The following is a 25,136-nucleotide window of genomic DNA, read 5'->3' on the forward strand; positions in this document are numbered from 1 at the left end:
GGGGCTGTGGCGCCTCCGTCCGTGGAGACACTCAGCCCCGCAGCGGACACGGCCCCCAGCAACCTGCGGGAGGTGGTCCTGCCCTGAGCCGGGGGCCGGGCCACGCCAGAGCCCCCCCGCCCCCGGCCCGGCCCGGCCCGGCCCGCTGCGGGGCAGAGCGGGGCCGCGCTCCCCCCCGGGGCCGCCGCAGCCCCGTCCCGTCGCGGCCCGGCCCGGCCCGGCCCGGCCGCGCCCCCCGCGCCGCCCCCCGCGCTCCCGCCGCCGCCGCCGCCCGCCGCAGCGGCGCCCGTCCGTCCTCCGCCGCCGGAAAATGCTGCGGCTCTGCCTGCTCGCTGCGCACGGTAAGCGGCGGCCGGGGTCGGCACCCTGCCGTGCCGTGCCGGGGCGGGGCGGGGGGCGCGGGAGGGCGATGTCCGCGGCTGACCGGGGCTCGCTTTGTGCTTGCAGCGCTGCGGCTCGCCGGGGCGGCCTGGCTCTCGGCCGGGTCCTGCGCCTTCGAGGACAGCGCCTGTGGCTACGAGTGGGACTACGGGCACCTGCCCTGGACCTTGAACGGCGAAGGTGAGGGCGGCGGCGGCGGGGGGGGACCGGCCGTGCCTCGGTCCCCCCGCCGGGCTAGCCGGAGTGAAATCCCAGAAAGCTCCCACTGCTTCCACTCCCCGGGGGGGAAAAAGCTCTCTTTGCAAGAAATCCGCTTTTGGTGATTTATCCTCTTCCTAGACGAAGCGCAGCTCTTTTAAATTTCTGTGAAGTAGTAGTGTTGGTTTTTCTACCTATATATTGTGTTCTACCCTCTCAGTGGCTGCTTCTTCAGAGCAGGAGAGACAGTCTTTGTGAACAGTATTTTTATGGTGTTTAATTAAGGCTTTTGTCCGTTTTATGGTACCTACAGTTCAGCAGGAAAAAGACACACGTTCGTGTTTCAGTGGGTTATATGTGTCTGACTGCAGTTCAAAAGGAGGACAAAATCCAGTCAATGCACAGCGGTTTCATGCAGCTGTAACCCTTGATCAATTTTTAGGATAGACTCTGGCTGCTGACAGAATCAGTGGGGGGACCAAAGTAGAGACTGGAGGAAACTAAATACAACATGGGTATAAAAGGGAAGTATAATTATTTACGTGGGGTTATGTTTTGGCCAGAATGTCGTTTCATAAAGTGAGAGTTATGTTACACAATAAAGACGACTGTGCATTTGGGAAGTTTTAAAACTCCGAAGAACGAGCCAAGAAAAAAAAGAGGTGAGCACAGATGCAAGGAGGTAAATACCCCTCGTCAGTGCTCCATTCAGAACTAGCTGGTTTAATTTTTGTCACTCAGCTGATGATGAGGCTTTTTCCTGATTTATCCCCAGTTCTCACAAATCCAAAGTAAGCCACCTTAATCGTTAATTTTTAGATTAACCATTAGGTTTTGAGAATATCCCAAGAGCACTAACTTAGCTGTGAGGATGTCATGATTTCTTATTAAAATGATTTTTTTCTCTTCCCTTTTTTTTATTTAAAGATAACTAGATTCTCCTGTATTTTTGAAGATACTAGTTGGAATTTGGTAAGCGTCTCTGCTTCCCCTACTGTGCCTGTCAACATCATGCCTCCTTGAAGTTGCTTCTCTTGGAAGCAGCACTTCCTTTTTGTGATTAATAGGAAGCCACACAGTAGCGATATTGATTCAGCTCCAAGAGACTCTGAGAGGCTGGGAGTAATACCTGCAGACAAGGGTGTGCAAGATGTGCAAAGCACCCATGTTACAGTGCTTCAAGAAACCGGAAAGTTAGACCAGTGATTTAGATCACCAGCAGGCTAAATTTTTTGGCCCACAGAGCACTAGTTAGGTTGTTGCAGCTTGCTTCTATTGCATGACCGTAACCATACTGGTAGCTAATACAGCAGCAGAGCTACTGTCATTGTAGATCTTATTTTTCAGAGAGAGATATATCTATAACTGGATTGTTATAGTCTGGCAAAGTATGTGGTATACCAGCACGCTTAATAGGTATAGTCCTGTCAGCGTTTCCATTATAAACCCTTTTTCCTGCAGTCTATAATTTAATCATAATGTGTCAATCCAGGCAAACATTTGGCATGCAAGGTGTTAGCCTCTTTGGAAATGCATTGACAGAATTGTAACTAACTATAGTTGAAAATGGTTCAGCCACATCTAGGAGGCAGGTGTGCAAAACGAGTCTTCCTCAGATGTGCTTCTACTCTCTCATTTAATACAACCCTGTCCCATTTGGTAGTACCAGGCCCTGCTATTTATGGGTCTCTGACCAGTACCAGTACATGTGGTAATTTACCAACACAGCGGAGGAAGTTAAGAATGGGAATGACAGTTTAGCTTTGAATGTTCCACGTATTGCATTAATTCAAAAACTTTTACTATTATTTTAAAATATAAATTGGAATATAGGCTTATATACAGTAAAATCTCCTAAAGGGACTATTTGACTTGCAGTGTTAGTTCTTCATCTTATAAATCTCTCGGTAGTGTGGTCTTGTGCCAAACTGTCAAGATGCTGTAAATATAGCTAAAACCCTGCCCAGAAATTTCCACTCCATACTTGAAAGTTTTTTGCCTGGTTGCCAAGGAAGCCAGTATCTTCAGAAGGGCCAGATACAGATAGGAAATATGAGGCTAAATTTTGCTTTAGTTTACAGCTGGGCATTCCCACTTAAACTATTATGTTTCTAGGGTTCAACTGATTTTTTTAAATGTCTTTGGCTTCTCCCTAGTATTCTGGTAGTTCTGAGATAAAAGCTTTTTTTTCTGTGTTTAATTTTATCATTTTTATAATTGGAAGGTTTCGGTTTTTTTACCTTAACTTTTGATACATATAATTGAGCAACATTAAAGAGCCCATTTTAGTCTAAATGCAAAAGGAAAGAAATACTAAAATGGACAGAAGTTCTGCTTTAGAGACTACTTGCAAATTGGGCTCTAATGTCTCTACCTTGCTATAATATCTGTCCAGTGGATTTGTATTCCTGTAAACTTCTGCTTCATGCTCTCCCATATGGGTCTGGGTTCAGGAATGGGACCCTTAAGTATAAACATCAAGGTACCTTTTTTGACTATTAGCTTTTTGAGTCAGTCATCTGCTAACTTGGTATCTGCATTTTGGAATGATAATCATTGTAGCAGATCATCACCAAGCACGCAATAACGTGAAAATTAGACTCGGTTCAGGATATATAAACTTTTGGCAAGCTTACCTGGGGCTGAGAAGCGCACCCAGCTGAGGGGCTGAGTCCGAGCTGGATAAATACAGCACCATGCCTCTGGCAGCACGATTCCTCCTGCGCCAGTTCTGTTTTGGGTGGAAGCTGTGTGAAGAACAGCGAAATCCAGTGCACGCTTGACATGCTTGGTGAGGAGGCTGTTTGTAGGTTACTAAATACACAAGAAACACAGTAAGGTCGTTGCTCAGGAAAAGGGCTGCATTATGTAATCCTGCGTCTGAAATTTGATGAGCAACAGATGATTTCATATGTGTACAGTGGAGCCGTAATGAGCTATGCCAACTTTAAATGATTTGGTAGTACATATAAGCCAAGGTGTTAGTGCTGTGTGGTAGGACTGGGGGTGTATGTGTGCTCCCATTTCAGCATAAATGTTCTTACATTCACAAAGCCTCTGAATAGGGAATTTATGTTTTAAAAAAAAAAAGAAAAGAAAAGAAATCCAGGTATGGAGTATAAAACAAAGATCAAACTCCTTGGACTCAGATGGTGAGAAACTTAGAAAGCAGATCTATACTCATCACTGCAGTGGTATTTAAAGATAGTTGAGTGGTTGTAATTCCATGTTGCTTGCCACTAACATCTGCGAGCAAATTTGGCATGAGTTCATGTGCAGTTACCTTGGATCTAGCTTTGTGGATCCGTGATGGCCAGTTTCTGTAGGAATCCACCGTTGTGTCAGCAGAATATGTCAGCAAAATACGTGATGTGTTACTGGTGAAAGACTGTTAATTACATTACCGAGCGTCAAACTTTGTTTGATAGGCCTTTATCAAGTAACCTTGAGATTTTGTTTAACAAGGTCAGACGTTCGTTTCAGAAAATACCATGCTTTGTAAATGTACTGATGCACTCTGTTAAGCAAAAGATTACTTTCTTTCTTCTCTCCCTATGACAAACCCACCATAGGCCACTCTGAAGGCTTAGTTTAACACAAAGGAAGGTGCTGTATGTAAAATAGGCAGTAATCCTCAGTAGAGTAATAAATAAAGCTGTATAGAGCCACCTGCAAAGGAAGCAAGGGACTGTCTGAATGAAATGGGCTGTCTTTGGTCAGTCACAGCCATACAGGAAGGCTGGATTTTGGCTTTTTCTGCTTTACTTCCCGGCCCTATCCAGCACAGGGCCAGTCGTAATCTGACTATAAGAACATCCTGCTCATAGCAGTATTATAAATTAGTTTCGTTAGACACAGTATCTGTGGCACATCTTTTTTATGACTCCGGACGATGTGTTTACATTTTTGCCAAGAGCAGCTATACAGCATTTTGTGTGCCTGTGTCTGTGGGTACGTTTTGTTTTCAATCTCCCTTCAGTTGGACAGAGACCATTTTAATAGAGCTGGAAATATTGGGCATTTGGGCTGTCAGCTCAAATTTGCACTAGGGGAGTTTTTGTGCTGCATGTGTTTGACTGGATTTAAGCATTAGATAGGAAATCTGCCTGTTAACTCCTGCAAGCTGGAGGGAAAAGAGAGATCATTTATTTTAGCAATGGGCTCTGAAAAGCAGGTGATCTCCGTTAAATGTGCCCATGCACGGCCAGTTGTGGGCTTGGAGCTATTTTAGTGTTACCAGCTTTTGTACAGTTCTGTCCTTATCGCCTTTGCTCTTCTGTGGAGAGCTGTCAAGCAGCTTTCACTGTCCTTCTTCTGTAATGAGCTATGTGAACTGAACCGCTGAAGCTGTGCCTGGTGGTTGCTATAGCCTTATGCATCTGGCTGTCATATGTTCAGTGACAGCTTTAAGTGCGTGTGTTTTGTTTTTGTGCTGCTTTTCTTCTAAAATTCTGGAAATGTGCATTGCTTCAAGTCTCATATCTCCAAGGATACATTTTTAATAGCATGCGTTTCAGAGGTTTAGAATAACATTTTCTCTTTCTGCAATATTCCAAAGAATAGAAGACATATCCTTAAAAAGAAATAGACTTCATTCAGAATAGTGATGTGCTGAATTTTATGTACTCACCAATTTCCTGATTTTCTTCTTCTTAAAACATACCTAGTTTTTTCACAGAAACTGAGTCTTGGACTGCTGTAATATATTCTAAATGGGAGTCAATCAGGTAAGTTTACAGTAACCAAGTAACCAAGCAACGTCTCTAACAATAGTGTCAGGAAACTGAAGTTTGTCTTTTGTGACATGTGTATCATAGAGTAACACTTGCAAATGATTTCAAGAGGAAAAATAATTTCAAGAAACAGAGCAGCCATCAAAGAGCTTCAGATGAGTCAGGAATGAGAGCAGCAGCATGAGGAATCTCTAATCTAAGCTCTGCCTGCATACCGTTCGAACAGCTTGTGTTTACAGCTGCGTCGTATGATTTAAAGCTGACCTCTTTTGACCTAAACTCTCCCATCTCGAGTGCCACTTCATTTGGGTGTAAATACAGAGCAGCAAAACAGGTAATCACTAGTGACCAGTCAGTTGTCTGAGTTTTCTGTACATCTGTCCACAGTTACTTTCCTGTACCTAGGAAAGCATATAATTTTAAAACATGTCTTTGAAAAGGGCGTAACATCGCTGGCTTTATACAACTCTAAGATCAGATGAGTGGCCTTCCTGTGCTCATGATAAACATGACATCGGGAGGAAAGAGTATATTTCAGGGAGACTTGCGCCAGCTGGTATCTAGATGTGGGAGAGCCAGGCAAGCATAGCGCGTGCTAGCTCACGGGCGAGATCTTCGGCTGGTAAATCTGCTCTGCCAGGCAGCTCAGTGGTTTGGGTCTCCGTCGCTGGACATCTGTGTCCTGAATGCCATTTTGCAGAGTAGAGGTGCCGTTAGAACTGGCTCACAATCTGCTTTGCCTTGCTAAATGATAATTAAAATGTTTACCTTTCTGGACAAAATAATTGCATTTGGAGTGACAGACCTCTCCTAGTCAACCCTGAGGAAAAAAAAATCAAAGGCTTACTCTTTCAGGGGTTTCTGGTGCAGTCAGGCTTTCATGCTCTCCTTACTCTTCCTTCTTCCGTGGTGTTATTTCTCCTGTCCACTCAACTTTAACCACTCAGCTCATTTCTTTCTGCTGTTTTCTCGTGCAGTCTGCCAGTGGCAGCTTGGTACTGCCCTGTGCTCATGGTGCCCTTTAGCCTCGTTCCAGGCTGACCTGCTGTGAGGCAGCCTGACGCTTTGCTTGCTCAGGTATAACCTCCTGCTCTGGCTTCCTGAGCAATAGGATTTTTCCTGAGCCTCGTCTGAATTATGGTTATTAGCATGCTTTTAGCTCCTTTCAAAGGCAGGTGCTGTGCAGAAAGGGGGCCAAGTGCACTTTGTGTTCATGGAGGGCTTCAGCAGCAGCTGGCGATGGGTGAGACTTTCGCTAAGTCTTGGCTTTGCATCTGCAGTAGAAGAACAAACAAATCCTAAATTGTTATCGGTGCATCACTGGATGAGAGAAGACTTTCAAAGCATTCCTGCCCCTCCACAAGATAGTAATGTTCTCAGAAGCCTATTTTTGCTTACAGCTGTTAGTGATTCAGTGCTTAGGGAATTAGCAATCTATTTTAGTGTATTTTACACTGAACCGTGGCAATTGGCGACAAGAGGGAGGACAGCTGTTGTAACGTTCTTCTATAGTGAATATACCTGCTACTCCTGACAATGGGTTTGACTTTATCTAGACTGAAAACAACTGAAAATAGGTAATTTACCACTAGAAATTGATTTAGGGCAACAGCTGGGACAGTTGTCACAGGTAATATTAAACACGGTAATAGCAGGATACGAGCACTGGTTCTTTAAATCTGTTTGAGAAAACTGTAGGAAGAAAACAGAATTTTGGGGAGAAGTGATGGAGGCCAAAGCACCTCAGACAAACAAATGTTTTACATGTAACCCCCGAGAAAAACTGCTTCCCTCCAGCTAGCGGGGTTTCCTGCTCACTGCTAGGATGGAGCCGCTTGTGCGATTCTCTGTCAGCGGTGTGGCACTGTAAAGCCGCACTTCCTGAAAAGCGCTTTGCAGCTTCGGCAGGCCAAAATGTGGCAAGTTTACAAAAATATTCATATTTAACACAGAAAACCAGGGGTGTGTCTGCGCAGCATCCAGTGCTGCGATTTCAGCTCATGCAGACACAGCTGAGCTAGCTTAAAGTTACAAGGCAACTGCGCATGTTGGTGGCACAGCCTGCCCAGAGAGACTAATGTCGTCGCGCTGAGGGCTTGCACAGGTGGGTGAAGTGACTGTGCACGCAGTTTGCCTGAAAGCTTGCCGGGATCTGGGCTTGTCTCAGTGGAGCGCTGGAAGCTGAGGTAGGGCTTCCCGCCTGGGCTCAGCTGCTGCGGCTGGCCCTCCTGGGCAGGGCTAGGGCCCAGTGTTAGGAAATTGCCCTAGCTTTGTACCGTTTTGTTCTCCAGTATAGTTAAATAATGTTTTCAGCTTTTTGTTGTAGGCAGGATGGACAGTGGACTTGTTACTGAAGTTTGGTGAAATACACCTCTAAACAGGCAAAATCACTTGCTGAAAACAACTAGAAATATTTTTAAATTTCTGAAAAAACGGAAGGCTTAAATGAATCAAACTCCAGACTTCTTTGTTTAGCAATTTCAGGATGCAAAGCATGAATCTTTATATACAGGAAATCGGAATCAGTAAAACTGCTGACAGGCAGTATAAAGTCCTTTGTGGTCATTCAGCTTATTTACTACACAGCTACTCATCTTGAAATAGAAGGGGAGAAAGGGGAGAGCCAATCATTTGTCTCTTTTCCTTTTTTTTTTTTTTTTTTTTTGACAGAAAGGGAAGTATTTTCACCACTGTCAATTTCTTGTATAAATTCTGGAGTGAATATGTATCTAGATCTATGGTGAGAAAAAATGAGTTTGCACTTGTACTGAAGAGTCCGCAGCACAGCACCACAGACATTTGAGAAGCATTTTTTCTCTTTAAAAATGACTTATTTGTTCACCTTGCATAGGGTATAAACTGTTCACAGGCGTAGTCCAATGAGCCTGAACATGTCCTAATAGTCTTATATAGGATGTTATCGAGTGGAAATCTTTGAAAGCTTATTGAAAATAAAATAGCTAAAAGTAGTTACAATTAGTTGTCTTGTGTCCCCCTGCCTTTTTTGGTAGTTTCTTTCATTTTATTGCCTTCTGAGATTCTTCATCCCCAGCCACAGAGTGTTAGAACAGTACAGGCAACACTATAATTCGCTAACTGATTAAACTCATCCAGAAGTGTCAAGTGTTATACTGTTACATCTAAAGAAAATATGCTGAGAAAAATACGGAGATATTTTCCTTTAATCTTTTAGTTTTTACTGTCTTAATAGTCCTGTGCAAAAGCAAGGCAAGAGAAGGTCAGATAAAAGGTCAGTGCAGTCATTCTTTTAGCTTCATACCATTTGCTTTGATTGCTTAAAAGCCTCTATATCATTTGAACACATTTTATTACTCCAGTTTAGAAGACTAAATATTTTTTTTCTCTGTCCTCCCTTGTGATTCCATGCAGCCAAACTTTCAAATCTGATTTTGATAGAATTTTTTGCTATTATAATCAAAGATGCCTACAGTTTTAACACAACAATATATGGGTGTCTGCCAGTTTAAAGATGTTTTTTGATTAACAGATCATTTCTGGTACGGTGTGCAGCTATTCCTGCAGCGCACTTTCTTTTGGCAAACAGGGCTTGAGATGAGTGTGTTAGATAGCAGTAGTAGGTAGAATAATTGTGTTGGTGCACTTTGAATGTTGTTTTAAATAGATGTATTCTCAGATAAAGTATGCACTGCATGTTACTAACACTTTGCTCAGTACTGAAAGCCTTGCAGGTCTTAGTCTGAAAATATCCATGAATCACACTAATTAGATTTCCATTTGAAATATCAGCCAAAGTCTTCTAGGAAACACAGACTGCAGCTTTTAATTAGTGAACTGTTAAAACGCTTTAAGAGGCTCCATTGTGACTTTATGAGTTTCCTTAAACCTGTTGGGCCATAAACTGTATTTCATATGAAAAATGTGGAAAGAGCTGCGGAAATGAAAGGAGCAGATTACAGCCATTGCACGCAAAAGCCATAGTGAAATGCACAGTTATCAGGGGAGGTCATTCTCCATGTTTCCCTTCAGAATCATAGAGTTTTCTCAAAATTTCTCTCTTTAGCCTACTTCACAAAGATTTGTAGGTAGAAATTCTCTGCCGACGTAGAGACAGGTAAAGTAAATTGCCCAATGATTCCCTGATGCATTTGTAGATCTTGCAATGAAAGCAAGTCTCCTTTCACAGGACCATGTTTCTTCTAGCCTGGATCATGGCTTTTTGCCCTTCAGTAACAGTCATGAACCTGGCTTGAGAAGCCTGTTAAAGAGGATAGGTTTCCGTGGGTTTACTCTGCCGGGAGCAGGAAACCGTGATATACGGGAAGCATGTAAACATCTCTTTAGTCATTGAGATTTTATGGCTCTCTCTTCACTTCAGAGTTGGATGCCGAGGGCCCTGGTACCTGGTGGGTGCCAGGCTCACGTCTGTTTGAGCAGCCATAAGGCAAAGGCATGTCTGAGTTAAAGTCCTTGTGGGTACTTCAAGACCTGTGAGCGCTGAAAGGTCCTTTGGGAGTGTATTACATGGTTTTTGTGCCACAGTAAACCGAGGTACTCTAGTTCTTTTGCAGTATATTACAGAAAAAATAATCAGTTCGGGGCATAGGTTGAGAATTGAAGGAAAACATTAGACAACGGCAGAAATTTGGTGATGTGGCTTGCACCCTTAGCTGGTACAGGAAGGCTGCAGCACAAGGGAAGCAGGCATGGCTCCAAACGCGTTCTCCCAGCCATGCTAGTTAATCTGGGCTGAAAGCCCATGATAAGGGCTCTATCTGCATGTTAATAGGAAGAGATGTTTACAGGAGCACTAGCTAGCGCTTAAGGATGGCTCAAGAAGTCTCTGATATGTCTGGGAATATATCTGGGAAACAGAGTGAAAAGGCTGGGTGGGCAGTAGATATTTTTCTATGTCCATGTGGGTATTGGTCTGTACCACTAAACCTCCCAGGAATCAGTAGTCCTGCCCTTAGGGGAGAGAATGTGCCTGAGCCTTTCTGAGCAAAAAACCCATGAGTTCTACTTTAATTTTCCTTTCCTTATGCTTTTGTACAGAGATGGTAATTTGGTTTATGGGGTATTTTCTTTGGAAATCAATAATGCTGACTCTCCTGGGGAGTTATAAATAACACTCTGACTTTTCCCTGACTCTCTATTTCCTGCTTCGGATGTTGGCAGAACTCGGATGGCACGGTTTTATTGCAGTAACTGGGTTTGACAGCATCTCAACCAAAAGATTTTGGCTAGCACTTAGATTTTTTTGAGCTGTCTCTGATAGGCTTTCTGTGCTTCAGAAATCTTTTGGATTGCTTAAGTCTCTATACACACTGTGTAAAACAATATGTAAATACAGTGTTGAGGGCTTGGCCTAGAAAATCTGAATGGAGTAAAGTATAACAGGAAAAGATGGGGGGAAATCTGCTTTATTTTGCTGTAAGGGAGGATAGAACAAATGAACTTAAATGTTATGCTCTGCATTTAAAAATCTTTCTGAGGAAACAGTGATTATTAGTACTTTTTTAATTACTGATGACATTTGCAAGACTATATTCTTTGAGCTGTTGTTGCTGCGTTATGGGGAAGGCAACGTGTTGCAGCCAAGGTGTAGGTGATGCAGAAGCAGAGCTGCCCTGTGGCATGGCTGCTCTCTCGCTGCCTATGTGCTGCAGTGGGCAGTGGAAATGCCCCAAAAGCATACATTAAAACTGTTTTCAAGAGGGGGAAAAAAGAGAATTTCTCTCTTTTGCCTCTTCGGTGTATAAAGGCACCTTTGCTGGGACTGGTTTAGAAATAATAAGTCTTGGCCTCTCCTTGCTGTTGAGGCTTTGTTGCATTACAAGTAATGAGAAGCTGAGGAAAGGAAAGAGGGCTTCTAGTCTTTATTTGAAGCTCTTTGAATACTTTTAGCACATATCTACTTTTCACATACCTGGAAGCACTGGGTTTTTCTTGTTGAACTTCCAGTATCTTCACCTTTTTGACTGAAAGGTAAGAAAAACCCTATTTCAGTGATCTTTCAGAGTTCTCCACCCACAGCAGAGAATGTGAGAATTTATAGTATTTTTTTAAGGTAAAAACTAAACTGAATAGTGACATGTATGTGTACGTGCCTGGGTTCATGTAAGTGTATGTGCATGAATTCATTCAGGAGAGGAAGCGGGAGTTTTTTGCAGGTCTCCTGTTAGACAGAGCATCTCTCAGCTGCTGTTAACAGGAGACGGAAATTTTTTTCCTTATTGGTATTTTTCTGACTCGATGCATTAGAGGGAAGTTTAGAGGGAAGTTTATTATCATGTAGTTAAGGCTTTCTGGTGCTCATGACTGCAACGTTTCAAGGAGAAAGGGACTTTCAGTTAAGGCATGGTGCACTCCCTGATGCGTTTTGCAGAAGCGTTTGTTCTTCATCATTTCTTACTTTTCTAGTAATCTGATAATCAAGACTTTTTTTGGTGTGTAGACACACGTCTTTGCTGTGTGCTGTTTTGCACGTGGCTCTTAGGCTGGGGAAGCTTTAGTGAAGTAGTCCTGCTCCATCTAATCACTCTTGGCAGATCACTCTGCAAATGAACCTCCTTAACTGAGAGCACTGTCTCATAGCTGCCTAGCCGAAGTGAGTTGAGTTCATTTTAGGCCATATGACAGAGTCACAATTATATCTGACAGTAATTGGCATCTTTGTCTACTGGAGTCAGCAGCGAGGCAGATGAATGAATGGATATAGGCTCTGGATTGCTCTCTCAGCTCTCAGCCTCAGAATAGGCTCAGGCGAGCGATGAAGCAGATGCAGCATTTCTGCGCTGTCTGCCTTGCATCTGTTCTGGAAATAGAGGCCTTAATTCTCTAGGGCCATGTAACCCCAAATTAACCTGCAGTTCATCATCCATATTTATTACTTCTGTCTGCTCTTAGCAAGTCCCTTCTCCTCTCCTTCCCCCATGTGCCAGGTGCCCGGCATACAGAGAATTGCATTCCCAGAAATGTATTCCCCCTGCCTTGAACATGTGCGGGCTTGTGGCAGACAGTCACAAAAATTTGAAAGCTTTGGCTAGGGGCTGGAGCAGGAAGATCAGAGACTCAAAGACACATTTCCATGTGTCGAGCTGTGCTTGGCAATCTAATGGCCCAATAGGTTAGTATCTATCCATCTCATCCCAGGAAAACCACATCACTCAGGGGATAGCCAATTTTGTCCTGTATGATTACGGCAGAGCAGTAGAGGGAGTTTGTAGCAGAGCTGGGCTAATGCCTTTGTTTTAAACTCTCACCTGTCCTCTAGACTCCAAGTCACCTTCCGATATAGAGCCCTACCGATTGGTGTCATGCTTAGAGGGCTTAGAGTTCAGTAGAGAAGCTACTCAGTACAGGCAGCAAGAAAATGAGGAGCTTTTAGCATTGCTCAGGTCATCACCGTAGCTTGGGCAGCGGCAGACTTCCATGGCTGTGAACAAATTTGGATCCTTCCCAGCAATCGGAGGATCAATGGTTATGGTTTCCCTATGTCTCTGCTCATTTGCGGTTGTTTAACTTCCTACGTACTCATAAGGGGAGGTCAAGGCAGGCTTGAGTTCTAAAGCGCGTATCTGTACACAAATGGAAACTGCACATACGAGCACCACGGTACCCAGATTTTTAAAGTGTACCTAATATATCAAGAAAATAAAGACCCTTAAGTAAACAGGATTTACCTTTTTTTTTTTTTCCCCCTACCCCTGGATATATGCCTTGGAGGTATGATGAAGTGTAAAGGAAGTGTAATGATAAAGGCTGTCAGTGTGAGGAATAAAGTCTGTATCCATATACTGGTTTGCTTTGCATTTGTATTTTTATACTTGGCCTCATAGTGCTTTACTGTCAGCTTGCTTACATAGCACTTACCTGTAATCACAGTGTCTACACAGACAAAGCAGTTATTAACTACTTTAAACTATTGTTTTAGAATTTCAAGAAGGATTACTTGTAGCAAAGTTTTATATCTACGTATAGTTAGGTGATGCTAGCTTAAGCTATTGCTTTGTATAAGGTTAGTTGAAGTTTGGTAAAAAGCGAGAGGAGTTCAAATGCAGGAGTCTTTACTAGTTTCTGTTTAGTCCACTTATTGTTTTGTGTTTTAATTCTTACGAAGCCTTTTGCAGAGGGATTTCTTTCCTGGCCAAGCATATTCTTGTATGCTTAAGTGGAAACATGAGATGATTTATATCAATACCAGATTGTTCTCTAAAAATAGTTTAGTTTAAAATAAGCACTAAAAGGGGCTATGTGTCAAGCTGGAGAATTATTAAGGCAGTAATTGCAGTTTGTTTGAAAAAGAAGAGAGAAGTTTGTACTGTGACGTTGTCATATATGGAAATAAGATGAGTGGTATGCGTAGCTTGGACCTCCACACGAAGGTAAAAAGCAAAGAGCTGTAGTTAGCGTTTATTTCTGTATGAAAAAAGTACTCACGAATCTGAATCGGCTTCACAGCTGGTGGGCATTAAAGCCAAAAATAGAGTTACACGATCAGCCACCCTTTACTAGCCAAGGACTCCCAATAGTCTCTCCCTGTGCTGGTTTGACTAGATCTTTTTTTGTCAGGTAGCCTTTCCAGAGCTGCTTAGGTTTTTGTGCTTTTTCTTTTTCATACACCTTTTTGTGCTTTATGGCAAGGACTGTCACCGCTATACCTGTGGTCAGTTTGCAAGTTAGCACATTCCTCTTAGAAGAAATAACTCAGCCGCTTACCGCAAGATGCAGGTGGCAGCCACTTTGCGGCTGAGGTGTCTCTTTCTGCCCCTGATAAGAAAGAGAGAAGGTGAGTGAGAGAGAGAGAGTTACAGCTGAAACCCGGAGCCATGAAAGGTTCCACCGAAGCCCACAGCGTGAAAAATATTCAAACGGTTCTGTGAGAAGAAAACGAAAACAATCTTTGAATCTTGCTGGAAATGGAATTGTTGCCTGCTGGACAACGGTACCAGCTGGACCTCCCTCTTGAGGCCCTTCCTGTTTCAGCGGTTGTGCCACCCTACTTTGTACAGCATGTGTGCAACCTGCATTGTACTACAGCCAAAATTCCCGAGAGGGGAAAGTGGCAGCTTGAAGGCTGCTCGTAGTGGTGCATTGCTCTAGGGTGATAAAGAGGGGAGTCTGTAAGACCTTTTTGAAAACAGATGTTTGCTGGCTGTACCTGCATGATGGGTCTGGGTGAAGTCAGTTCCCTCCGTGCGTTTCGCTGGTGGCTCTACAGAGGTGTTGCCCGGGAGGTTGAGTGAGGCGCATGGTGAACTGGCTGCGGGGTTCGGCGTTACCACTCCTGTGGTCAGCATTACCGCCCCTGTGGTCACCGTTACCCCTTGAGCTGCCCGAAGGCTACGTGGAAGAACTGCCTGCGAGTCCCACAGAAGTACGGCCCTGCAGAGGGCGTGGGCAAGGGTCTACGGTGGTGGAGGTTGTCTCAAGCCAGGAAGACATTAGGTATTTAGTCCACGGTAGGTCTGCTGAGAGGGGGATGCTAAAGCAGGACTTTTCTGTTTTCTGCAGTGATCACATATATTTGTACTTTTCTGCAAACATATATTCATTGATTTTGAAATGCCACCTAGAAAGAAGTACTCTATACCTACTAATTGCTGTTATCTCCTACCCCACCAACTTACTCCATAATGACATTCGTATTTATTATTAAAGATTGATCTCACCATCGGAGAATATTCTGATGTTAATAAGCAGTTGCTAGATTTGAATGTCATAATTAATACTAGACTCATCTGGATCAGGCTCTGATTTTTATTGAGCATAGTTTTTTTTATATTCAGTTACACCACTGTGTTTCTTTGATAGCTGGCACAGAAGCATACAACAGGTCTGATGAATGCAGTTTGGTTGCAGTGGAAATTGTTTTCTGTTGGCTTACATGCTTCATTATTAGCGTTATTGTCTGTTTGCATGGTCTGTTGCCCAGGTTTCCATAGGTTGCTGCCAATATTTGTAATTTTCTGGCAACACTTGTGCTAACACAAAACATGACCATATACAAACAAAAAGCAAAGCTTTAACTATCCTGAAGCAGAAAGTACACTTTTCCTTTCAATTAATATTTAATAAAAGGCCACTCTGAGTCTGAATTCTAGCACCTAACTCTGACTGAGCTGTTGTGAAAGGGCATTCAAAAAGGTGAAGTCTGATTTTTATTTCAAAATTCAAGCCATGGTGCTCTAATGAGAACCTCCTCCATCTTTACTTCAGCGGGAGAAATGATTATATTAACCAGACACTGACAAAATGTGCACGTTTGGTTTAGCTCAAGATTATTTTGATATAACCAGGAATTCACTGTTATGAGTTCCTGCTTAGCAGGGTGAGCTTCTTTTTTTTAAAAAAAAAAAAAAAAAGTGGTCCACAGTTGCTTTTCAGTAAGGAAAACTTACTGAGCTATTCATTGTCCCATCAAATGTCTGTGTACTTTTTTCTGTGAAAAGAAGAGATGTAGGTTTCAGATGGAAAATATGCCTAGAATTAAAAAGGAATTTTTACTTAGTGATTTTGGTTCTCCTAGAGATTCAGCAAACAAATAAGGCACTCAGCCTAATGGGAGAGATTACATTTATGCAACGCTGATCATACCAGCAGTAGCAAGCTTGCTCATAGCGTTTCTGTAGGTGTGTGCCTGATGGGGAGTGCCGTGATGAATTTTAACAAAATCTGCACCACGAAAATTACTCAGTAGGGAGTGTGTACGTCTGCCTCAGATCCTGCGCTGGGGGAATCCTTTCCTGTCTGAACGAGGTTGCCAACTGGCTTCCTGTGACACATTTCCTCCATGCCAACAAACATATTTCGGGACCTCCGTGCAATGTCGTTATTTCTCATGGCACCGTCTGGCAGACAGTCTCAGTTTTTGCTGCATACAGGAGATAATTTATTTAGTATTTAGAGTTTCTACCGTGTGGTCCATCAGCAATCCCTCCTGCTATGGTTAAACAAAAGTTTCTGTTGATACCTTTACCTGTCCGCTTTGCAACAGATGCAGCATTTAAGCCCTCATATATTATTGAGTTGCTTATGGGAGGGAGATGTAAAGAAGCAACTACAGGTTTATTCTCTCATGAAATAGCTGTGTAGAACTTGAGTCATCTGATTAGATCTGTGTTCAGTATGGCATTGTGGGTTTAATTCACTCCCAACTGGGTTTCACATGGCACAGAGATGCAGAAGAGGAAGGCAGTTTTAAAATTCCTTTTACACTTCCCCTGTTGGAGTCAGTTTATATTCTCCTGAAACATCTTGGTTCATGGATGTGAGAATATCTGGAAAGCAGAGCCATTCTCCTGCCCAGGGGGTTGCAAGGATAGCAGCAGGTATTTCTTGATGCCAGTTGCATGGCCATTAGTATTCCTTTACTTTGCTTCTGTGATGTAGAGTCTGAAGCATAAGAAATAATTAATTCCTTTATTTGCAAAATGTAAGGATGGTGCAGACTGTGATTGTTTTTTCAAAGCAGTTTAAAAAAGAAAAAAAAGCAAACAGCATGAAGAAAAGATTCCTGTTAAAAGAAAAAACCATATATATAAGAATAGGCGTGTTTGGTTATTTTCCATGTGTTGCATCCTTTATCCCTTTCTCTCTAAAGCTTTGCATGCTTTTTTTTGCTTCTCAAAAATTTAATATACAAATCAGAAGAGTTAGCGGGCTGTTTGCATGCTATATTTTATTGATCCCCCCGTCATTATCATTTTTATTTAAACTGCACAAAATTTGTAGAGCAGAGCTTCCATTTGCATTTGTGATCTTGTGAAATAACATTCACCTTAATTTTAGAGGTGAAAATTATTGGCCTTAGACAATTGCAGTGTATTTGGTCAGCTTGGATCAGCCTCTTGGTAGTGTTGCAGACCAGACTTTTGGAGGCTGGTGTATATGACATTGTGTTTTCCTTTAGATCACAGCAGTTAAAGAAATACTGGCTCAGTGCTTAAGGTTATTTCAGTATCACACATTGAAAAGTTGTCCTTTTTTTTTTTCCTCTTTTTTTCCAAGTTCCCAACAGTCATAAATATTTTCCTTGTTTTCCAAGATAAAACTTGGCAAGTAGCTAGGCTTGTGGCCTGGTTTAATCTCAGCTTTTGAGGTCTGGAGGAGGGAGCTTCACCCTCTTTGCGCTGCGGAGATGAGTCTGGCTCCTGCTTCCTTATTCTGGAGACAGTATAAGGAAGTTGCCCTGATGTATGCTCTATGGCTCTAATGGCAAATATCTCCAGCATGTGCGGTGTGGAGTAGTTGTGAGTGCTGTGTAAGTTTATAGCCTGGAGAAGAGACTGGAAGAGACAACGTGAGAGATGGGGTACGTGGGGAGCCTGGTATGTGTGAAAGTTGAACCCAAAATGAAGACTGTCAAGCTAGTCTAAGCACTCAGTAACATTTAATAATGAGTCAATTGCCTCTGTAATCCCCAAGATGTCCATTGATACCTCTTAGGCAAGTACAACTGCACATTTCTTCAGTAAACACTGAGCTTTCCCTGCAGGCAGCAGAAGTTTCTGACTCTGCAGGCTAACGGGCAGAGCTTCTTTTCCCGTTTAGATCAGCTGCCAGGACAGTTTGAGACTTGAAAATCCGTTTCTTGACACCAGAAACAAAGCAGTGAGTCACGGTCGGTGACCAGGCAGGCGTGCCAGGACTCGGCCAGGGCCGTCAAGTGCAGAAAATAACCGCCTGGAGCGCTCGCATGCGCCAGCACCCTGCCCCTCTGCTCTGTTTTCCCTCAAAAGGCTGCCTGTTTGCAGAAAGTGCTTTCCCAGTTCAGAATTCCTTGTTCCTGGGGAAGCTGTAAGAATGCATACAATGTGCTAGGAGCAGTGGCGGAATGAATTTATTTTGCACTTTCTTTATGGAATTTTATAACACCCTTCAACATTCGAGCCTTTGCCTTGTCTCTGATAGCTTCTGAACTATATTTTATGGCAAATATGACACTATAAAAATCTTTCTCAAAAAACTGTGCCACGGACTGTTTTTCAGAAAGACCACACAAAGCTTGGCAGACAGAACAAAGTGATTTCTGCAGAGTTTATTTTCTACAGAATCTGTTTTGATTTAGAATACATACAAAGCGCATGCTGCTAAATTAGGCTCATCTAATGGTACAGTTGATACCACTGTCAGCTCAGGAAGTCCTCCGAGCTGAAAAATGTCAGGGGCTGGGAGGGTATAAGGGGAAATATCTAAATACTCTTGTTTCTTTCTTAATTCTTCCCTGAGCTTCCACTCGATGCTGCTGTTGGATATTACCACTTGGGCTAGGTGGATCCTGCTTCACATCTGTTTTAGCCATTCTGTGCTCTTTTATCGTCTTTTGAGCAATAAACTGGGGGGCACGTTTTCAGGAGAATCACGCTGTATGAATAGTATAAAGTGCCCAGTGAGATTTGGTACCCCAGGTGCACTAAGGTAAGTTAATCTAAATTATATTTTATGGGTTACGTAAGCTGCCTGAACATCTGTGTTACCACTTGAGGATATTTAGACTGTAAAGTCAATAAAATGAGGCTTAGTAGCCTTAATAGTTTGTTATGAAAAAAAAGCAAGTTTAATGAGGACCTATAAACTCCCAAATTTTGTGAAGTTTTGCCAGAGTTATACCTACTTTGGCAGTGAAGTGCAAGTCAGTGAGGATATCCTGAAGGAAACAATGTCATGAACTGGCACAGTCAGACTGATCCTTTTTTTCCAATGACCAGTGTATCTCTCTAGTGTTACTTCTGTCTTCCTAAAGGTGTGTCACAGCTCAAAGCTAAGTAGGTTAAAGGCCCTTGCAAGGAAACGCCTCAGGGCAATACCAGATATCCACTGGAATGAAATTGCAGTAAATGCTAAAATTTTTCCAAAGTTTCACCAGCGCTTCACTTCCAAAGTTATCTAGAAAAAAAGGGAAGCTATCCGGGGCGCGCGTAAGGCCTGAGCACGTGCGGCGACGAGTGCCGCTGGGGAGCTGGAGGAACGTGGGCTGGGGTGGCCCGGAGGAGTTTGTGCCCTGGTCGCTGCCCAGCGAGAGGGAGCCCCGCGGCCGCAGGGACGTGGGGGATGCGTAGCGGCTGGATGGGGCCGGGCAGGTGGCAGACCTTGGGGCATATTCTAGGTGGCATCTGATGACCGGAGATGAATGCAGATGTAAGGTCATTCACTGAGTTGGAACTAGGCTCAACGAAGGAAACGCCTGGCTGTTGTAATTAAAACGCAAAAGCCAAGCAAGCTAAAATTTAGCAGAATTCTGTTAATATAGGCCAGAGATAAGGTATTTGGTGGAAAGCAAAATACTAATTCTGTTCCTAAATGGCCGTGGGCATCCGTTTCTTCCCGGTCCCTGAGACTGGAGTTTGCCCAAAGAAGTGTCTTTTGATTTTGGTATCAAGTGAGCCTTCCCTACAAAAATAATTCTGTATAGTACAAATGTCTCACTGAGAGCCGAACCTCCCGTCTAGTACTACGAGAGACTGCACCTGCTGCGGCAGAGGGGAGGGAGCCACAGGGTACCAGCGCCTCTCCACAGAGGGCCATCGCCTCCTGTAAAATACCTTGGGGTCTTCTGAATTTTGAGACCAACAGTGAAGTTATAAATATACAATTGTCTGGAATCCCTGTAAAATTCGGAAAGCCGTCCTGGGGATCATAAATGCATGGGAGTTTTTGGAAGAAACATGGCAAGCTTTCAGCCCAACTTTATAATTTATACCATTTCATATTTTAAAAATTATCACCTCAGCAAAAAGGGGTAGAGGCTAATAATAATAATAAAAGCCTGAAAGCTTGGATTAGCCTTGATAGGTTGAATCACAGGCTTGCGGGCTGTGAAATCCGCCTCTAGATTCATTTTGCCCAGTTTTAGCAGATTCTATTTAAGGTTACTCAGGCCAAAAGTCATTACTCATGTTCTTGCAAAGGAGCTCTAAATCCCTTGCAGGAGCAGGATTTTTGACCAGAACTCCTGTGCTCAGCTTCTGATGGATGTTATCTACCATGGAGCACAAATAAAAACTGTTTAAAGTATACTTTTTCCTTGAAGGGAAGAGATAGGGAGCTGGATGCATTATACTTGAAGGAAAAATTCATGGCTAAATATGAACATCTCTGGACCTAGTGGATTTGACACCTAATGAACATAGTGCAGCTGGATAGATTTAAATTTCAAACGGCAAATGTAGGTGAGCATGGCATGATGTTTCAGGATTAAATATACAGATAGTTTCCATCCTCATAAAATGTGCATATGAGATATTTCAGAGATTGCAGTTATTTAACCTAGTTTGAAAAACCCTTGAAAAACCCAGTTCTCCAATTTTGTGAGTTTTAGCTCAATCTGTATACATTCGCGCACAGCTTCAGTTGCTGCTAGCCGCCTGCCAAAGAGGAACGAGTTACGAGGTCATTGACACAGAGGTATCTCTTTAAATTGAGGCCCAAAATATTGATCCTTGAAGTGGATAACTGCTGGGCGCAGTTGTGCAGAGCTTCGGGAGAGATTGGCCGTAGTCCTGGTGGTTGTGGTATTCAGCATCAATAGATTTGTTCCTCGGCTGCAGGTTTGGTGGTTGCAGGTGCTGAACTGTCACTGTTGCATCTCACTGGTCCAGGGTGAAGCTTTCTGGGATGGAGGATGTGTCCTGCTGCCTGATTTCTCGCTTAAAGCGGCTGTTGAGGAAAAGTGGCAGCAACTGACAGGCAGCTGCAGCAGCCGCCAGTGGGTGAACAACATGCGAGCCAGCAAGCAGCAACTGTTTTTTGAAGCGGATGGAGTGGCCCTCAGGTAGCCTGTTAGCACCCATCGGGATCTGATTAGCTCACCTTTAAGCGCTTTCTCTAGCTAGCTATTTCAGGACGTGAATCTAAACGTATACCTCATCTGTCAGGAGCTCTGTATGTATGTTGTGGTGTAAGATCACTGATCAGTCCGCCAGGACTCTGCTGGTCATCCTAAGGACGCTGGTGCAAAAAAAGTGGTATGAAAACACAAACCGTGCAGAAAACAGCGATCTGAACTCACAGGAGTTCAGCTTTTGAAGCCAGTGATAAGAAGTAGATGATTTTAGTCCATGCAGGACCTCAGGCCCAGGTAAAGATCTTCCTGTGAGCACTGGAGTAAATGTAATTGATGTAGGTCAAGCACATTTACGTTTATAACGTTCCTTGGAGGGACAGGGCTTGTGGGCCAAGGTAACATTTTATTAGAACGTCTGATGCAGCTGGGAGAGAAACAAGCTTTTAGGCAGATGAGCTATTTTTCAGGGTAATACAGTAGGCCAAGTGATTTGGCAGATGCAGAGTGAGCAGATCCACACAGTAGCGTCTGTAATCTTTTGTTGAGCGCATCCTTGTTTTTAGATTCACTCTAGGGGGCTACCAGTTGGTTGTTTTTGTTGTTTCCCCAAGGACGGCTTTAGGGCCTGGCCCAGGAGCTCTCTGCATGTGAGGTGCCTGGTGTAACCCTGCTCCTACGTGCACCCAAGTCAATCCAGGCAGAGGTTTGTTACTGCTCCTCTCTGGGTGTCAGGCCCCACTCCCAGGCTTGCTTGTCCTCTGTCCCTCCCGGGGGTGCTGCTGTGAGAGCCGGGGTCCTCCCGCTCCGCTGGCTGCATTCAGGTTTGCTCCAGAGGTTTTATTCGCTTAGGCGGCAAGCTTTTTGTTTAACCCCTTTGGAGCAACGTGGAAGAATTGGGGCATATGGAGGAAGTTTCTCCTCCAATAAGTCTTTGCGTTTAAAGCAGGGGCCGGCAGGTTCACTCGGAATTGCAAACCTGGTAGCTTCTTTTTCAAAGAAAAAGTGCCAAACACCTCTTGTGGTCAGGCCAGCTGTGCGGACTGCAGATCGGTGGGTTTGCCTTGGGCAAGCTGAGTCATGTGTGTGTTCAGCAAGTAATGCAAAGCAGAGCTGGTAATGCGTTACAGACATATGCCACCACATCACGCTGTGTGCAACTGCATAATTAAATGTCAACAAGATGAATAAATAACACTATAGGAGAGAAATTGCATATTCCTTTACTGAAGAACGGCTACCCTGTGCTACTCTCTGCCAAAACAAGCAACTGTGTTGAAAGAGCTATCGCAGAGCCTTCCGCTGCGTGTTTGATTCTGGTCAGAAACATGATTTAGTCAAGGGGCAGAGCCAGGAATCAAAGAGCAGAATACTGTGAACATGCCTGATGGTTTCTACTTGGTCTGTTTTTTATCTTTAACTTTCACTGTGCACTGGGGACGACGGAAACTGATCTAGGAAGCCGAAGCATGAAGAAAAAAGCTATTCTGAATGATATCTTTCCAATTTACACATTCACAGCAGAGAATCGTGCGTCTCAGAATCTTACTTCCTGCTCAAAGGCACCGGCTAATAAGAGTCAGAGAAGTGGCTTTTGCAACAGCTGTTGCAAGTAAAACCAGAGCTAACAGACAGGGATCTGGAAGCCTTTACTTCTGCAGATAAAAAGCCTGTCAAAATTATATGATGAACCATGTGAGAGGGAGAGCTCAGTAATTTGATCAACAGCTCCCTGAAACTGATGGATCGGTTGAAACAAGCAGAAAGGAAAAGTTGAAAAGTATATAAAAACATGTGAGGTCATTATGAACAAAAACAAAGCCACATGGTTGCGTTTGGAACAAAACAGCAGATCTGGTGTAATTGGTGCATGATGTAAGGATCTTGGGATTTCAAGGGGGAGAGTGAGGAGAGGACATGGCGGTTGCCAGAAGTCCTTACAGTGGAAACATCCCCAGTGAGACAGCCGTAGTGGAGCAACTGCTGCAAATCAGAAACAGAGAACGGCAGCAGAAGCTGAACATCCGCCAGCCTCTTGTAATCGAGCCCATGGATGGAGGCTGGAAGGCACTGCGGTGTGGTAGCAATGGTGACCACATGCCATAGTCACAGGGTATTTCCTTTATGTTTTTTGATGAGCTTGCTAACAGCTATGTTCCCGAGCTTTCTGCAGAAACAAAGGATAACGCAGGAGGTGGGGGTGGTAGTTAATGCAAGACTTCTGCGTGGGTAACAAATCTTCCAAAATTCATTCCTCTGGGTTGGGAAACGCAGGCGCTCTGACCAGATTCGGTGTCCTTGGCAAACAGTCAAATAATAAATCTCACCTCCGGAAGGAGATTCGGCTCAAGATGAGCTTAGTTTACCTGCCCGAGGGCGATGTGCTGTTGTCAGGCCTTGGGTTGGTGCGTGGCTGCCTGGAAGAACTCCCCGTGTGTTCGCTGCCTGAGGTGATGCCTCTGTATAAAATGCTTTTGTTTGGAATAAATAGTACCCGGCTTTATGAAAGTTGCCTGGAAACCCTTTTGTTCCTCCTGAGAAAGCTGAAATCATGCCGCGGCAGGTTCACATGGGGTCCTCAGGTGTCCCTGGTCGGGCAAGAAGAGGGGCTTGGGGAGAGGCGGATGGGCAGGTTGGCTGCAGACAGGCGTCAGTGTCAGACTGGAGACGCCCCTGCAGTTGTGCAAGAGGAGGAAAGCCCGTTCGCAATTCTTCGTGGAATGGTGGAGCAAAAGCTTTTCTTCCTACCAAAAAGTCACTTACTCATACAATGTTTTGTTTTCCCAAGACACACCTTGAAAAAAATTCAAACTCCCCCGCTTTACTCTCCAAATCTTCCCTCCAAAAAAACCCTCAGACCAGAAAACATGATGACTGATCCTGGGTAGGGGAAGGAGTTTCTTCAGAAAATTTAACTTTTCTTAGATAAAATAAATTTGATTTTGATCCATGTGCCTCTATTTTTCAAGAAAAATTGTCCTCAAAAACGTCCAGTTCAGCTGAAAATTTTGTTTTCTGTTGAAAAAAGATTGAGCCAAATGCGGAGTGTTGAGTGTGAAGTTTCCTGTCCAGTATCTCGAACCTTCTGCTAGTTACAGCCAAAATCTCATAGAAGTAGCTGGTGGAACTTCTGTGCTCTCAGCTCAAACTCTGAACCTTCACCTAAACCTAATTTGTACCCAAGGATAGCATCCATAGTACAAACTCAGTCTGCAAAATGATATCTCCCTGGCTCTATCATTATTTTTTTTTTCTTAACTAGCTCTTCCTGGTGACATAAGAAGGCTTAGTGGGTCCTGAAAATGGTCTCCTTTTCTATTTTATTTTTAGCAGTATCATATTAAAAAAAAAAAAAAGCCACCCCCCCTCCTCCCCCCGAGAAATCTAGATGCTGAGATTCCAAAGAAGGTATCAGGAGATCAATATTTGTTTTAAGAAACCCTGATAATAATATTTTCTGTTTCCGTATGGGAAGTATGGAGGAAATCCAACCATGACTGGTAACTTTAAGACATTTCTTGCACATTTACGGATATAAATGAGTGTCTAATAAAATGTAAATCCTACCCTTTTTCTGCTTCATATTTCCTTAATAATGTTTCTCTTGGAACTCACTGTTTATATACGTTTTTTCTTCTAAAATTACACTGTTGCTGAAGTGAGCAAACAGCTGTGTCAGATATAAACCCCATGAAGGGTGGGACACACCTGTGGTTTTACTTCCAAATGCTTACAGGCTAAATACATAGTGAAAAGCTAGCTGGTAATTTTAGTTATCCTAAGCATTTTTTTATTTTGTTAATGGAATTTGGTTTACTTTTTTAGCCAGTGTCTGATGTTATGCCATGTTTGTGTTATTTACAGAGAGAGCAATAAGTGTAATTTTCTTCCTGTTTTGGGGACAAAATAGTATTGCCTATCTCAAAAAAAAAAACCCAAATCACTGATGTAATCACTGTTAATTGACATATTGATGCCTCTTTGGTAAGTAAAAATAAAAGAGATTAAATAGTTATGCAAAATCTGGGTGAATGACTCATAAAGTTACAGTTTAATCAATT

At 43.3% G+C, this 25,136-nt stretch overlaps 1 protein-coding gene across 2 annotated transcripts in view; it reads left to right on the top strand.

The window, feature by feature from the left end:
* The first annotated feature begins 243 nt into the window (after window positions 1-243).
* The window catches only part of MAMDC2 (MAM domain containing 2), a 61,816-nt gene continuing 36,923 nt past the window's right edge, over window positions 244-25,136 (top strand). Inside the window, exons 1-2 of one of the 2 annotated variants that reach the window (XM_068927815.1) lie at window positions 244-341; window positions 448-561. In XM_068927815.1, the coding sequence (XP_068783916.1) occupies window positions 311-341; window positions 448-561 (145 nt within the window). In that variant the 5' untranslated portion in view covers window positions 244-310. The remainder of the gene's footprint in view (window positions 342-447; window positions 562-25,136) is intronic. The other variant, XR_011137833.1, reaches the window with a different exon arrangement.

The sequence above is a fragment of the Struthio camelus genome, chromosome Z, assembly GCF_040807025.1.
Source record: "Struthio camelus isolate bStrCam1 chromosome Z, bStrCam1.hap1, whole genome shotgun sequence".
Lineage (NCBI taxonomy): Eukaryota > Metazoa > Chordata > Aves > Struthioniformes > Struthionidae > Struthio > Struthio camelus.